Genomic DNA, 17,028 nt, shown 5'->3' on the forward strand with positions numbered 1-17,028 from the left:
CGTCCTGCTGATACCGCCAGTACACCACTTATGTCGCTACTATTAGTTCGAGATAGACTGACGGTAATGCATGGAGATAGGCAGAGAAAGAGGGAAAGTAGTCTTGCAATCAATAACATTGCCCGTTGCCGGCTCTCATAGCCGACACGTGGGTGATGTCATCTACCCGATAGTTACCGTGAGACTCGCCTGGTTTTTGCATGCGGGTAACGGTGGCGGCTAGGGGCGGGTAATATGTCACGGACAGAGGCTGTCAAGGCACGTCAAACCCATGTCATCTCGTTATCGTTGCACGCAGTGCGTTGGGATATGAAGAATAGTGCTTCTTAAGATCGCGACATATGAGAAATCAATCAGGTTCGTTAGCAATTGATCGAGAAGGGAGGAAGGTTGCGTGGGATTAAGTCGACCTATTAGCACATTTGCAGATAGCAAAACTTAATCTAAGCGAAGGTTTTGCGCTGATTCCATTATCCCAGAACACCCCCAGCATTTAATTTCAAGCATTTCTCTGAGAAGTAGAACGCACACACTCCACATTATAGACACAGCTTGCATGAATGAGGCAGCTGCTGCCGACGGAAAGATGCTGGTGGCTAAATGGTAGCGAGAGCACTGTCCGACTGCCGATAATTTGGCGCGTCTTCAGTTTCAGGGGGGAACCCGCCTTATATTGAAATTTTAGCGCTCGCCCGCCGATTTTGCCACACGCGAGTTATCGCAAGCCCCAAGGCTCCATGACGTTTGCCCCTCGGGTTTATAATACGCCATTGTAGCTGGGGGACGTATGAGCCACCGTGTCATGATATATGTTGCAGCCTCCGAGTGGACAGCAGATAAGGCAAGGAAGGAATCGAGCCCACGAGCAACCGTAAGATGGGCCAAAGCGGTGAACCGCCACAAAGCCAGCTAAGCTGCCTGGGCAAAAGGTTCACGCCATCGGAAGCGGAGAAACAGTGGGCCCCTACCGGCGCCCCGCCCGTACCTCTTGGGCTCTCTAACCCCGCCCGCCGGCGTGTTAAATATTTTATTGATGTATGCTAGCGGTAGGTTGAAGTAATTACTAACTAGTTGGTGTCAGAAGCCCGGGGGAACGATTGGTGCGGTTGTTGGGCGAGCCTTTAGCTGTACGTTCGTAGCCAAGACAAGTATCAGCCGTTGGAAACGACTCATCAATACTAGCAGTGCATTGCCCGAGATAGCAAAGCGCTTATTAAAAACGCGCCTAAGGCAGTGGGCTGATATCTCAGTTACGCATTTGGTATCGCAACCCTAGTCTCGGTGATCTCGACTCACGGCGAGCAACGAACTTCGAACGCCCGCCCTAGCTGAACGACCGACTAATCCTCACGCATGATCAAATCGATCGGTCGGCATGTCCCTCCACTTTCAGTCGACAACTTTCTCGTTGCTCTCTTCTCTCTTTCTCCAAGTTCCTCTCTAGATTGCTACATCCGGGCAAGATAGGCTGACGCGCGACACGGACAATGTCGTCGCTTGCAACTTCGCCATTCCCACCTTCGGGCCTCCGACTGACTCCGTCGACAGACACACAGGCAAAATCCGCTCCTCCGCAGGCGTTCCACCTGCGACTGTCCGAACGTGCGCTCGCCGACCTTATCGCCTCGTCCGACAAGGACCCATCGTCAGTCTCGCTGGTATTGGGCAAGAACATGGTACGCTTTCTGTGGTACTTCTAACGCGACCGTCGGGATCGGGCTTTGGATTGGCACGTATTCTGTGGGCGGCTCGCGTGAGCATGAATAAAAATGGCTGACATAGACTGCCACCGTATCCAGGGCATCAGGATCGGCAAGTCGACTTTCTATTCGATATCTGCGATTGAGGAGCCATCGCTCGTGGACGTGTACTCGGTTGGAGCAGGTGGTCCGACCAAGACGCTGACCAGTGCCCCGCTCAAGTATCTTGGTCGGGTATCCCACAAGCTGACAGTTGAGAACCACGAGCTCGACGTTTCGTCCTCGAAGCTCAAGTCCCAGAACGAAGCTGCCTTGCGGGAGAAGGAGTCGTTACGGTAAGTACTGTTATCTACGATGCAGGACGAAGACAAAGCTAACTTGATTAGAACGACGCTGCTGGAGCCAAAATCGCGTGGTCGGTCTCAGTACTCAACCCCTTCACCGCGACTGGCGCCTTCGTCGCCGCATTTGACTGGGCTCGCGAAGCCGCGGCCGGCGCTGGCGCCGTCGTCGCCGAAGCCAGGGAATGTCATGCGGTCGCTGCCGATGCGCATGCTGCATCTACTCGCTGTCGAAGAGCCTGCGCCAGCGGCTCGGCTCGCTGACCGGACAAAGTCGTCAGTTGACGACATTCGCGCAATACTTGCCCAGTACGCAAGGGCTTTAGTCGACAGCAGAGGCGAGGAAAAGTTCGAACTAACAGACGCCGCATACAAGGAGCTGCATGTGTGGGAATGGCGTGGGTATTACCCATCAGATCGGGATAAAGTGATTGTGAAAGCAACCGCGGCGTTTGAAAGACTGGGACTGCCGAAGGATGATCCGGCGTGGAAGATGCTGATCGAGCCCAGATTACGAAATGCCGCTCCAGCCGAGGACGCGAATTCGTTGCAGCCAGGCCAGGCGGATCTAATTGTGCCAGCATTAAGGTTGGATGATGGGCCTGTTCCTACTGCTGCACCGAAAGAAGTGCCGCCCGTTGCTGTACCTGGACAGTCTTCGACGACGGCAGTTAAACGGGTGGGCGGCGCCATCTTGAAGACGAAGCAGGTTGCAAAGAAAGCCAAGCTCGCGGACGACAAGGAGAAGGAAACCGCAAAGACCGAGAAAGACAAGAAATTCACAAGCGGTAATAGTTCTCCAGTGCGGCGTTCGGCAGGCACAAAATTGCATGGCTCCAACAAGTCGACTGACAAGTCGACTGCTGTGGCCGCGACCAAAAAGGAAACTACTGACAAGTCGACTGCTGTGGCCACGACCAATAAGGACACTACACTCAAGGTAAAGAAAGTGAAACGCCCAATTACTCCACAACTACCGATCAAGCCGCCGAGTCCGATGCCATTGGCTGCGAATTCGAGTGCAACGAAATCGGGATCAAAACCGACTGTGGAGGGTGTTGATGCGCCTTCGTCAGATAGAGTCACTCCGAGGGCGAGGACGTCGTCGTTGCCAGCGAACTCGAAGGAAGAGCGTGCGGGCCAACGCAAGTCCGATCCAGCACCAGCGGAGCAGTCTCGGCAACGGTCGCGGTCAGCAAGCTCGAGTTCGCCAGGGACAAAGTCTCCACCGAAGCCGTCGCCACTGGGTGCTAGCCCGCCAATCACCGCCGCGGATCTGGAGGAGGAAGAGGAGCGGGGGCGGGAAAGCCGTGCGCGTCGGCAGCGCGAGTTTGAGGAGCAACGGCGGAAAGAAGAAACGAACGAGTACGAGGAGTCAGAACTTCGGCGGATGGCGGCCATGTTTAAGCAGTCATATGACGAGTACCGGCGACTGTATCAGGACGTGCGGCAGTACGAAATTAGCAAGGCGGGCAGCAAGAACGGCAAGATGGTCAAGAAGAGTAGCATTACGACCGAGATGACGTACCAGAGCAAGCGAGAGCGGTTGCTGACTTTGCATCAAAAGCTGGAGTCGTGGAAGTCTACGCTGTGGCGGGCGGCGCCGCGATTTGCATCTGCGTAGACTAGTGTATTTCTGGTTGCGAGTGATTTCTGGGAGGCCGAAAAGCATACGAGATTGGTTATATCAGTTTCAAGGAGTTAATAGTTTTGATTGGTTACCACCTTAGCAAATTGGGTTTTTGGTTGAGATTAATATTATTTAGTTGGGTTGGATATTTTTTGGTGCCTAATCTGTCAGGCCATCTTGGATGAATGCGGGATGCTTACAAGGTAGCAAGGCTAGCAGTTCGCGTACTTTCGGAAACGGATTAGCTCTAGCGTACAAGACGGCAGTTTTGCATGATTTTTTCAAGAGAATTTAATGAAACACATTTGGCATGTCTAGTCTAGTCCATTTTAAATGGGTTTGTGTGGAGTCTTGGTGGTGCGAGGTGGGGCCGGTACATTCCGCACGAGGGAAGGCGGCAGCCGGGCAATATCCGACTAAGCGAGCAGAGGAATGTCCAAAACAGTAGCTGATGGGAGCACACGGGGTGGCCAAACTAAAACCAGCTCCCTGCTAGACCGTCATAATAGAGTTACGGCGCCTCAGATTGAGGCGTAAGCGGATCGACACCACCACCGATCGACAGTCAGACAGACACACAGACCGACTAGCAAGTATGCGCCGCCGCCGCGGGCGCCGAGCCAATTACTCAAGACCGGGCCAGGCGTCGCAAAAGAAATCTGGCGATTCTGACATATTTTAGCGAGACACAATTTGAGACAATTCTTATCAAGCGCGTGGCCGGAAGCTTCCCGACCTAATGGATGTGTGAGAAACGTGGGCTTCTGATAGGTCGCATAAGCTAAGATCGATCAGGTCGTGTTTGAGGCGAATGAAACGACAGCGTCGGGCCCGGCGCACTTGCGCATTAATAATATGTTAATTGATGATGATCTACCCACTCACCTCGGCGGTTGTGTACCGCGTGGTTGGTTTGGCTGATAATGGCACAATCGAGCAAGCACGGGAACACTGCACAAGTATCATTCAGGCCAATGCGAAAATGGCCTATGTGGCCAATTGTGGGCTCGAGTACAATGCACAGGTGGGAATGCGCTTTGTGCACAGCAAATTGTTGGGTCGGGCGGGCGTCGCGACTGAGACAAGTGCGGCCAAAATAAGGTTTCTATATTGGTTGACGCTAAGCATACATTTGGCGAGCGAGCACCGACCTGGATCAAAAAGTGTCTGGGACTTTGCTCGAGACACGAACCTCGAAGGAATTGATCCGGGGATATCTCGACTCTATCGGGAGTCCAGCAAAGCCGTAATCATCGGACGATCAAGAAACACTCAGGCGTGCTTCCGCCAACTTGCTGCACAGTTTTCTGAGCGACGGGCCGGCACGACCGGCTTACCCACCACGTGGATCGCGATCGACATCATAGAGGCATGCTTGCAGCCAATTAATTAATCGCTCGCCTACTTTTTCGGAAGGACGCTAGAGTAGCCCCCGCGGCACATTTACTACTAATATGGCGCAAGTCATATTTTAGGAGGCATTTGCGGTGGGGTTGGGACCAGTTTACCGGGACGATCCGTCGCAGAATTACATGGGCCTGTGCTGAAACCATTCCGGAATCGGTTTAGCGCATGACGGGCCAGTAAACGCTAACCTGGAGGCGGCGTAACCAACACGCGGACGGCCGGCGCGCTGGTCGGCGTGTAACACACGGACGCCAACACTCGTCGTCGCCGCCTACGCAGCGAATCGCACCTCACGTGACCAGCCTACTTAGTAAATCGGCTGGCAAATTGTTTTTGTGGCCTACGCCCCGCAACCCAGCGAGCACCGCAAACGTGGCACACCACCTTTTACCATCCTCCCATCGCCACCCTTCCTCCATCCTGTCATCATCCCCCTTCAGCACCCGTACTTCTCTGTCGTCTGTATCTGCTCTTTCTCTCCCGGCGTCCCAATGGACCCGCTAATGGACCAGGTTGAAGCCTCCGAGAGGGCGTTCGCGTCGCCGGTCTTCTATCTCGACACCGATGACGCAGACTACTTCGCGTTCCACGACCTCGACCTGGACAGCTCCGCGAGCCAGTCGGTGAACGGCGCAAGTTCGGCCGAAGTTGTTGATCCTTTCGATGAGATGATGGTCGACGGCGATGCGCCTGTTTCAATGACGGAGCAGCACTTTCTTCAGCCGTCCCTGATTGTGTCTGAGCGATCGACCGACACTGCCTCGCCCACGTCGTCCAATACGACGCCAGTTCTTACTCACGATGAGGACGACATCGAAGACGAGGACGTCGACGACCGCTATATGGCCGAGCACTTTGATTTCGATTCTGCTACCACTTCGCACCGTCGCTTGCGTAGCCATCGCGAAGGACTGACTGCCAATCGTGCCGCCAACGCTGCCAGCACTGGTATTACCATCCGGTCAAGCGATTCGGACTCGTCGTTATCGTCTGTTAAGCGTGACACATTCTCATATCCGCCCTCCCCCAAGTCGCTTTCCTCGCAACATTCTACGCCGTTTTCGGTCAAGTCGGCGTCGTCCCAAGTTGCAGCGGCGGCCCCGTCCAAGCTGGTTCACACCACGAGTCACAAGCAACAGCAGATGCGTAATGGGCTCCCGCTTTCAGTTCGCGATATTACTCCACCCCACCATTCGCCAGGTCATCTTCCGTCTCCTACATGCCAAACAAACGGAGTCATTGACGAGCAGGTGTATACGAGGCCTCAGGACTGGGTACCGCCGCCTATGATGCCCGAATTTGATCCGCTTGACTGGATTCGCGACGAATCTCCGTTCCAGTTATCTGTGTCGACCGATACGCTCAAATCTCGCGTCGAGACCCAGATCAAGGCGCTGCTAACGTTCAGGCCAGCGCCGTCGCAGTTGTACATGCATCTTCCGGCGACGACGATCGCCAAGCCAAGACAGCAATTGCGGAAAATATTTGCTTCTGATCCCAAGACTTTGGAATTGGATGCGATTGTCGTTTGCGACCACAACCGGTACAAGTATATCAATGTCTGTCCCGGATGCATGAATCGCGAACGGAAACGGGCGTCGCGGAAGAAGTTGCCCTCTGTGGATGACACGCATTGGTTGGAGAGTCAAGATAATCGAGGAATTATGTTTAACTGTGCAGAGCTCATGGAGATTTCTGATCCCAGCACGCCGAGCACAGTCGCTGATACGTTCTCTCAGGATGGTAATGGCGATATTAAGCATGTAGAAATTCCGATGAGAATTCCATGTTATTGCAGACATCATTCGGAGAAGACTGGATTCAGGTACGCTAAATGTTGATTTACTCGTTGATAGATCGTCGGACTGACAATTCAATTCTTGTAGGGTGTATTTTGTTATCAAAGACCACTCTGGAAATGTGGTTGCGCGCACGTTCACAGAGCCCATCATGATCACGGATGATCACAAGACGACCAATGCGAATGCTAGACGCAAGACTGCTGCTGGCGCGACCTCCACAACGCAGCCGGCGTCGTCGGCAAACGTCAGCGATAATTCGTCCGAATCACCAACGAACGAGTACGGCTTTTCGGAAATGGCAAACCCGCGCAAGAGAAAGATGTCGCCGTCTCTCGGGCGCACCCAGTCGGAAAGTGTCCTCCCTACTACTGCAGGTCCGCAGCAACTGCAGACCCTGCAGCAGTCACAACCCCAGCGCGGTCTCTCCAACGGCATTCCGGCGCGACCGCGACAACAGTCGGCGACGTCAATAAATACTGGGAGTCAGCCGGAACCATATTATCGAGCGTATGACGAGAGCAACTTCAACACGCGGTCGCACAGTGTCGAGAGCTTTGGGTTCCCAGCGTACAGCAGCAGCAATCCATTGCAGGTGCATCAGCAGCTGCAGTCCCAGACACAGCAGTTGACAGGGTTGTCGCCTCTGTCGCATGCCAGTCCTGTATTGTCGAATGCTAGTACGCCGGAATCCAATGTGTCTTCTACGCTTTCTCGACGGGCGTCCAAGTTTTCTACTACTTCTGCTTCCGCAGTGCCACCGGTCCAGTCACCTAGGGAACGTACCAGCAACGCGGGAATTGAGTGTCCTGCTCTACAGCGATTGATTCCTACTGAGGGCCCGATTCGTGGTGGTATTGAAGTTACTCTACTTGGTACGTCGTTCCACCAGGGTTTGACCGTTATGTTCGGCGATCAACCGGCGGTCAAGACGCATATTTGGAACGAGAGCACAATCGTTGCCATTCTTCCTCCGGCTGCTACTCCAGGGCCTGTGGTTGTTCGTCTGCGAAGCATTTCTGAAATTAGCAGCGACAACTTGAAGTTGTTCACTTATATCGATGACACCGATCGACAGTTGATGGAGCTTGCTCTTCAAGTTATTGGCTTGAAAATGACTGGCCGTCTGGAAGATGCGAGACAAATTGCCATGCGTATTGTGAGCCAGACTGGAAGCGGTGGGGATAATGGTTCAGGAGGTCAGAGCAATATCATGGCGGCGACCACAGCTAGTGGGTCAAACGGGCTTGAGAAGACGCTATTGAAGTGCTTGGATCTGGTTGACTATAACGAGTCTCCGCATAAGGTCCAGTGGCAGCTACATAACAGTGCTGGACAGACCATGCTACATCTTGCTGCCGTACTTGGATTCCAGAGATTGGTTGCTGCGCTACTTGCGCGGGGAGCGTCGTACCGACTGAAGGATCATTCGGGATATACGCCGCTTCATTTTGCTGCAATGCGAGGTCACCGCGAAATTGTTTTGCGACTGCTAAACAGCGGTGCTGATCCTCTGGCGCGCTCGGTGCTGGGACACACTGTCATCGATCTCTCATGCAACGATGAGATTTCGGCTCTGTTGACGAGCTTCATTACGGAGCCCATGGACTATGGAGTTAACTCACGACAGTATTCTGAGAGCCGCATCTCATCTAGGCAGAACAGCTACAGCCGTCAGAACCCAGAGTTTCCCGACTGGCCGTCGTCTTCCGGGCCTTCGTCGCCTGCTGGTTCAACTTCCGACGAACTTGAGTACGCTGACTCATTGGGAGATGACGATACTCCTCTAGATATCGGACGCTCTAATGAAGATCAAGACGACGCACCCCTGTCCATGGAAGGTCTGCGCCGAGCACGTGTGGGAATGAACATTCCTACTGCAGACTCGAAGAAGACTGAAAAGAAGTCAAGGCCGTGGTCACGCAAGAAATTGTTCGGCAGATCCTCGCAGAAGTCGGCGTCTGATGTTCTAGATACCAACGGGGCTAGCAAGCAGAAACAGCTTCAGCTTCGACTAGCAGAGTATCTCGCGTCGCTGCATGAACAGACACTCAATCGGATGCATCCGAATTGGCATGCTGCGAATCATTTCATGCATGACGCTTTTACGTCGTTTTCGTCGTTTAAGCCCGCACTCGCAAATATCGCGAATCAGCAAAGCCGGCGTGCGAACGAGATCATGCAGTCCGCGTTTGAAAATTCGTGGTTTGGTGACTATTTCTCGTCGACAGGGGCAAGTGGAGGCAAGAATGACAATGGCGCACCGCCGAGCTACGACGAGATTTATCCCGATACTAATGCGTCATCGTCGTTTGCGCATCCGTCTGCATCTTCGGACGCGAAGGATGGCGCAGTTCGATCAGCCACGTGGCAAGACGAGGAGTCGAAATTGCGGGAACAGGAAATTTTGTTGAAGTTTTGGCAGAATAAGAAGAAGAAACAGATGAGAAACGATTTGATGTTGTTTGCGTTCTGGGTAAGTTTATTATTCGACAGGTGTTGGTTTTGACCGAGCTAACAGTCATTTGCAGCTCCCAGTTTTGTGTGTCATACTGGCATGGGGAGCGATGAGTTTTTTTGGAATTCAGGTTCTTGATTATATCCCGATCCCACAGAAGCTTGTCGAATTCATTGCTGATCGGCAGAAGTTTGCAGTCGCCAGTGCGGGTCAGGTATTACAGCCAGGGGTGGATACACTAGGCACGCAGCATCGGATTGTGCCAGTTGCATAAACGATGCCAGCAATATTGTTGTTAAAGAGAAACAAGAGTATTATTTTGGTTTCCGTAGGGTTTATATACGTGGGTTTAGTTAAGTGCGAGGTTAATGTCACGGTCGTCTTGGGTATCTTGAAGTTTATGTTGTAAGGATGTGTAAAGCATGGATTATATAGGTTCGTGCGCTGTTTTGCTAATAATTGGGAATTTTTATGCGATTTGCTGTATTTATTCGGAGTTTGTTTTTCTTGTCGCTCGTTGCTAAGTATGTTTTTGTGCTATACGCAATGTGTACGAGGTGTATTTTGATTGATCTGATACAGTTGTTAAAATTTTATGTCTGATATAGTTAGCATCTATGTTTTGTATTCAATTGATCATCAGCTATCTTGATATTTACGGCCGGATTGGGTGGGACGGTTTCGGTACGCAACCTGGCCTCCACATAAGTAGAGATGGGAACACTTTGAGTGCACTCCACTTGGAACCCCAAGTCAAGTCACGCGCAACTCATAATCGAAGTTCACTTGGTCTGAATCCCAAGTGAAGTCAAGTGAAGGCCAAAGCTGGCTTGACTTGAATTTCGAGTGAAAATGTCAGCGAACCCAAGTTCCAATTTACGATATATTTTTGCTGTCTACGCTTATACAGACCACTTCTTAATTATATTCCTCCACCATCACAGCAACCCTCATTCTGTTCCTCCAAGCGCGGACCACCCCAGCTCTTCAAACACATCGATGCTTTAATTGGTTTATCACCAAGATTACCGCTAACCGAGAAGACTCTCTCGGAAGGTACAGACTTCGCTGGAATTGCCAAGAAGTCTCGTGCCATTCGTGCTATCCTCGGACATTGGTGCCCTTTACTGGCCAAACCAATCCAGAGGGTTCGTGTCAAATATTTCTGTAGTCTGAACCATCGATTCTGCAGACGCCTGCAGCACCTGTTATACGTACAGTGATCCACGGGCGGCGTTGTGCGGGTTCGGGCTACATTTCTGACCCATATGGCGCCTCAGGTTTCTAACCGATGATAACTGAGCCTTACATTTAGGACAAACATATTTGTTAGCGTCCGAGACAGTTAATGGAAGCGACACTCCACCGAAAGTAAATGTTTCTGCTGTGCGATGTCTGCTCGAAGAATTCTTGTTAAGCTTTTACTTTCGTATCGAATGGTGCGTGATTGCATTGAAATTTATTAATCTCAAAAGACATCGTTAGTTATTGATAGGCCGTGTGCGTCAAGGCTTGGCTATGTTCCCCAGCGTTGTCATCGCCGCCCCTGACTATCATTGTGTTAGGCTACCAGAATAAGCCCGCAGCGCTCTGGCGATTACCTGAAGGAGAACAATCATTTTATTACTCCCCGTACAGGCACTTGAAGAGTGAGCACTATTTATAACCCAGCTGTGAGTTAACGAAAAATATGCCTGATTTTTTAGGACTTTTCTATGTCACGCGCGAATATATTTTGTTAACCAGACTGTGGGTCAGGTACGACGGTTTCCCACACAATATTGTCGTACCTCCCAAGTAACAGATCACCGAGCGGCCAGAGTATGGACGAAATAAGGTCGCCCCGCACCGCACCCGTCAAGCCGCACTTTGGTCTTAACCATCGATCGCCTTAATGCGCATCCTCAGCCATCTAACCACCGCAAACTCCCCAAGCGGCAGTTCCAGAGGTTTTCTCATTCGTAAAAGTGTCGCAAGCATGACGTACGACGAACTCCATCGAGTCTCTGTATCGAGCTTCAACGTAACGTGCCCTATGAGTCCACCATGTTATCCTCGTTGTCTTTAACGCTCAACATTGACTCTTCAGCAATACGCTGGGAAAATTTCGGTGAATTCTTTGCAGGGACGACCAAATCTCAAAAATGTAGGGCGCACCGTAAGGGCTGAAAGGCAGAGTTCGCGTATTCCTTTTCGAGGATCACCTTCACAGATTTCAATCCCTGTACTGTAGGTTCGTCATTGTCAGACACAAAAGCAAGAATCGTCTCCATGATCAGTTCTTGATGCCGCTGCCACGAATGAGGGTACGGAAAGTATCTGAAACTCAAGAGATAGCCGTGTAATTCCAATCTGAGTCAATATAATGAATCGTGATGCTCGCATATGACAGATTCGCTTTTGAAGTCCATACATCATAGGTCAGGCTCACTTTGGAATCAAGTGAGTCCAATTGACTTTTCATGTCCTGTAACCTCTAAGAATAGGTGGAAATAATTCTTCTAATGACGGTCTTGCGGCAAGGAAGAACATACTTCGGGTTGATTCCGTTGACAGAAGATTTGAAAGACGCCACTTGAACGACAAACATTGGAATCTGTGTATATTTAGCACATGCTTCGGCATTAAGGACGCGAATAATTGTAGGGAGACGAACCTGATCATCAACGATCCACTTCGTCGTCCTGACTTTCGTAGACAGCTGAAGTTCAAAGAGCTCTCTCTGAAGAAATATTTCGGCGATTCCCTAAATGAAGCAAGTAGTGGCATGAGCCCAGAGTACGGTTGTACTGGTCTTAGAGCTGTAATCCCCCTCATATTGCCAGCTATGAACTTCGAGACACACTTTCTCTCCTTAATGTTACGGCATACCCTTCCCCCGTATGGAGTCGTTTCATAGTAAATGTGAGATCTGCGGTGGTCCTCTTGCCAGTTGAATCCAAGTCAGAATCAGTGCTTGTACCCGGAATCGTATGTACTCAACGCGTTCATTCTGAGTGTTGGCTTGAGAATTTATTCAATTGAGTATACTATGAGCGGAATCGCGAGTAAAATGCTGTCCGACGACTGTAGAAAAGGATATCGTGTACAGTGAGGTTGTCGACTACAGCTGCTCTCATCAATTTTTTTTATTTACGGGACATAACGCGTCGCCTGCGCGGGAACGCAATGTGCCGTATTCTACGCTGTAAGTGATGCTAACGATGAGTTGCCGGCTGCGCCCAATGCATGCAAGAAAGGTTTAGTATAAACTTGCACTTGCTCATCACTCGAAGTGACGTATTGCAGTGAAAGCAAAAGGCTAATCGAGTGCACTCGAGTCGACTCGCTCAGAATCCGAAGTGGAGTCAAGTTGGTCTGACCAGGGCACGAGTAAAGTGGAGTTTGGGCAGACTTTGAGTGCACTTGAATGAACTCACACTCTAAAGTTCGTCCGTCAGAGCGCCTGCTGTTTTGACGCGCAGCGATCCCTGTGGCAAAACAAGTTGTGACGGGCGACGGCGAGCCGCAAGGCAGCGCGAATGGGTTATTATGACCACCGGAGTCTCTGTGTCGCCCCGCCACGCTCACATATTGGCCGGCTTTACGAGTCTCGTCAAGCACTTTTTGGCGTTTACAAAACGAAAGAAAAGTTGTATTGGTTCTGCCCAGTGCGAACATTTGCCAATATAAAGTCTGACCCCGGTCGAGTCAGGATTATTCACAAATCTGCAACAACAATGTCAATCGCACCGCGCCCGCACTACACAAACAAAACGATCTGGACAACGCAGCGGGACTTGTTTGTCCTGGACGAGCTCATCAAGGTCGGCAACCAAGGACTGCGCAATGATACCGGGTTCACGAAGGAAGGATGGCGACTTGTTACGAATGCGTTTAATGATCGATTTTTAACCAACCTTGAAAAGTCGCATATCAAGAATCACATTCAAATTGTAGGCTGTCTTTGGTTGGTCGGTCATAATTTTTGCGAACCCAGCGCGGCTAATGAGATGCAGATGAAACGGACGTATGAGGCTTGGATGCGGCTTAAGGTATACGACGGCTTTCGGTGGAATGCAGAGACGAGCTTGTTCGAAGCGAGCGATGATGTATGGGACCGGTTTATTCAACAAAATCCCCACGGCCGGCACTTCAAAACGCGCTCGTTCTTCTACGAGGATAGAATGCGCGAAGTGTTTCCAAAGTACGGAGAACTCGAAGCTGAGCGGCAGCAGCCGCCGCACCAGTCGACGCAAGGACCGAGCCAAGGCATAGTATCACCGCCGATGGCACAGCATGCTGACGTCGTGATGAATCCCGGCGCCGGGACCGCCAGGCTGCAGTCCCCGTCGGAGGTGTCTGCGCAAATGGCATCGCACATTACGAGTGCGAATCTGTTCGAGGCGAGTCCGGAGGCGGCGGGAATGCATTCTGGTGCAGGTGGGTACGGCACTGCGCACCCTGCACGAAATGGTATGCTGCAGGCAACGCAGACATCGTTGCAGTCGCCTTCGCGCACGGCGTACCTTGACCAGTCGGGCGTGGCGAATGTCCGACAGACACCGCAGTCATCACGGAGCGCGCCGCCGGCGAAGAGGGCACGGACGGATGGTGCGAGTGCTGTGCCGTCCAATCTGACGCCAGCAGGACGACCGACCAATGTGAATGTGCCGGGCGGACTCATGATCGACGCTGAGGCACTAGGTGTGGCAGTGAAAATCGTGACAGAGTCGATTAAACAGGTATTTGAGTCGACAGCATCCGCCAGTTCGATAAGTAATGCCGGCAGGGGCCTGAGTCCGGCGGCAGGACAGCCGGGCTCGCCAACTCTTATTGGATCCAACACGAGCGACGCCAACGTGCGGTTTCAGAGCGCCGTCAAGCTGCTTTCGCGCATGCGGCTGGACCTGCGGTGGACGAAAGAACAGTACAAGCATGCGTTGGCCGTATTGCGGCAGTTGGATGAGAGTGGCGTTATTTTGTTGCTGGAAATGGATGAGGATACGCGCGAGGACTTTGTGCTGAGTGAGTTTTGAGCAAGACAAAACGTACGCTCTTGGTTTAAATATATTTTTAGGGTTGGAATTCGCGAATCGGCGTTGTGCTGGTGAAGTGTATCTAGTTTGTGAAAGATATCAATTGTACTATTAGCCGAACTAGTTGGATGAATGCTGTTAATTAGTGACTGATCCCGAAATCGTAGAACCCCGGTTTGTCGGATCACTGCCATTGTTAATCTCACTTGCCAGGACAGATTTCTGCTTGGGGAGATCTACGCACGAGCTCAATAGAAAGCATGGCGCGACAATCTATTCGTAGTGGCGTGTTCAATTATCGTGCAGTCCAGGGTCTCATTTGGTTTGGTTTATTTCAACAGACTGCATGACTTGGAAGTAACTTGGCTCAGGTACCGAGCAAACCTATTCATAAAAGATTATCATCTATCGCGTTGTGATGACGTCACGGCCCCTGACAGACCGAGATCGGCGCGACCTGTGCGAGGTGCCGCGGAACTTCCGGATCGGTGAGTTATTTCGTAGCTTAAATCGGTCAGTAGTAAATAAAATGCGTCGGTGTAACCGTGTCGATTAATTTGATATTTATTAACAGGTAGTCCTCCGACGACTATCACTATGCGCACGTATTCGTGCAGCTGAGAAAGTAAGCGACGGCAAGTCATAATAATACTTCTAAGGTTAACTGATATCAATTACCGCAGTAATTGCTCATCCGATTGGCGTATTAAGTTCGACTAATCTGTGCGTTTCCGTGGACTTCGCTTTACGCCAATCGCATGATGCGACCGCGCCGCAGCCGCCTATGAGGGCTTAGTCTAGTATTGATTGCGCAAATGGTGTCCGCGTAGTATTCTAAAGCAGAGAAGAGGATGATGAATAACCGATCGTAATCATCGTATGCGGATGGAGATGTGAATTAAAATGATTTCGTTATGTATGGCAGTTTGGTTGGAGAAGCCCCTGGAAGCTCTGAGACCATTAAATTCCGCGCCCTTATTGAACATGACAGCATAATGGAACAGGATAAAATGTGGGAACGGAGTGTCAGACAGCAAGTCGGCGAATAATTAGAAATAATCGTGTGTGCGACAGATGAATTCAGCGAGGGGGTGGCGAAATAAACCAAACCAACGATGGTATGGATCGGTTTGAAGCAACAATCATCTCACCTGCTAGTGTTTATTCTCACCAATCCGCATTTGTGTGTGTTAATCGCAAGTGCTGGCGACCAATTGCTTTCCCATGTCCATCTTAGGCTGGAAGGAGCCGATTAAGGCGACCCGACGGATAGCCAAGAAGTAATGTGACAGTTTCTTCCAAATGAGCGGGTTGGCATGCGGACCTGGGTCGAGCTGGAGGCATGTGAATTGAGAGACCCTGGCTGGCGGCAGATATGATTGGCTCCCATCATGCCGAATTGCAAGGCAGTAGATCTGTCACCAGATTATGCTGGAATTTGATTGCCACTGTTAAGCTACCCAGGCCAAGCGAGCGGATCGGAAGAGTGGAGGGTAATTTATTGCTTGCGTGTGACGTCGGTGGCCGAGAGATGCTATTGGTTGTCTTGCAAACGTCTAGGTTGTAAAACATCAGCAGGAAAACTAGCACGAATGAGGCGAGCACTGAGTAGCTGTGAGTGGTGCTGCAGAACCTTCCGTATGTAGTTGTGATTTTGTGCCCAAGGTTGAAGTGAGCTGGCCCACGACGTGATCCCGGTTCGTTATCGATCACGGGCAGGTGAGCACACATATGGGTCTGCCGAGTAATTCACTTCAGCTAGGCGCAAGGTATTATTAAGTGTGGTGTGCCTCAATAATAAGGGTTCTAAATGTGTTTCTCACATACTCTACGCGAAAGTCGGTGACGTCAGTTTTACGATGTAGTTAGATCTTGGACACACTGTTGTCCTCGACGACAGGATGTGTGCGCGGCTAAGGCCCTTTTCCAAACACTTTTGTTAAGTGGTCACGTCGACAAAAGATTCAACCACGACAACCTCAGGCAACCGGCGTGTGTTGGCAATCGAACTGGGTTTAATTGTTTGACAGAAGTGAGTGTCCAGGTCGGGCCGGGAGTTTCCTCGAGAGCACCGGTGACTATATATAGCAGACTGACGTAGCCAGTCCAGTCCTCCATATATGTTGTTCGAAGTCTGGAGAAACCGTGATAACCTATTTTTGCACTCCATGATCTCTGTGCGCGCGCACAAGTGGGCACATCAGCCGACCACCCCGGCAAAGCAATCGAAGTGTGCGATACGATGCCCATGCAGCCGCCGTGTTTCAGCGGAATCGCCTGAAGATGAATTGTGCTGCTGTAGCAGTAACGGAGCTCTAGAGTCGGCAGGTATTCTCACTGGAAAAATCACGATTCAGACCACACCGTTTACTGTAGACATGGAGGACTGCTTCCAGAAGTGAGTTACTCCGAGTTAGCCCCACGACATGACTCCACTTCTCATTACCGGTCGAGCAAGGACGAACTAATAATAGGACACGCCCCCAAACCGAGAAATAATATGGCAGGCAACGGCCGACAAGTCTAATTGGCTCCAGACCCCGGCATCGACAAGCAACTTTTGGCACCGCTCTGATGGACCTCGACGACGACGTGTGAGCTGGCCAGCTGTGATCGAGACCATACGCGGGTGGTTGTGCCAATCCGTCACAACTGAACCGCCCGTTTTCCACTTG

The 17,028-nt window shown here is 51.2% G+C and overlaps 2 protein-coding genes across 2 annotated transcripts; both read left to right on the forward strand.

Annotated features, from left to right (window-relative positions):
• The first annotated feature begins 1,407 nt into the window (after positions 1-1,407).
• Positions 1,408-4,014, forward strand: POJ06DRAFT_16566 (uncharacterized protein). The gene is made up of 2 exons (XM_056184710.1): positions 1,408-2,035; positions 2,087-4,014. Exons 1-2 carry the CDS (start codon positions 1,770-1,772, stop codon positions 3,663-3,665), a joined length of 1,845 nt encoding a protein of 614 aa, XP_056047710.1. The 5' UTR covers positions 1,408-1,769; the 3' UTR covers positions 3,666-4,014.
• Positions 4,015-5,428: 1,414 nt separating this feature from the next.
• On the forward strand, positions 5,429-9,989 carry POJ06DRAFT_244066 (uncharacterized protein). Its single transcript, XM_056186438.1, has 3 exons — positions 5,429-6,903; positions 6,965-9,353; positions 9,409-9,989. Exons 1-3 carry the CDS (start codon positions 5,570-5,572, stop codon positions 9,607-9,609), a joined length of 3,924 nt encoding a protein of 1,307 aa, XP_056047711.1. The 5' UTR covers positions 5,429-5,569; the 3' UTR covers positions 9,610-9,989.
• The last annotated feature ends 7,039 nt before the right edge of the window (positions 9,990-17,028 follow it).

The sequence above is a fragment of the Lipomyces tetrasporus genome, assembly GCF_029532465.1.
Source record: "Lipomyces tetrasporus strain NRRL Y-64009 chromosome Unknown POJ06scaffold_1, whole genome shotgun sequence".
NCBI classification, from domain to species: domain Eukaryota; kingdom Fungi; phylum Ascomycota; class Lipomycetes; order Lipomycetales; family Lipomycetaceae; genus Lipomyces; species Lipomyces tetrasporus.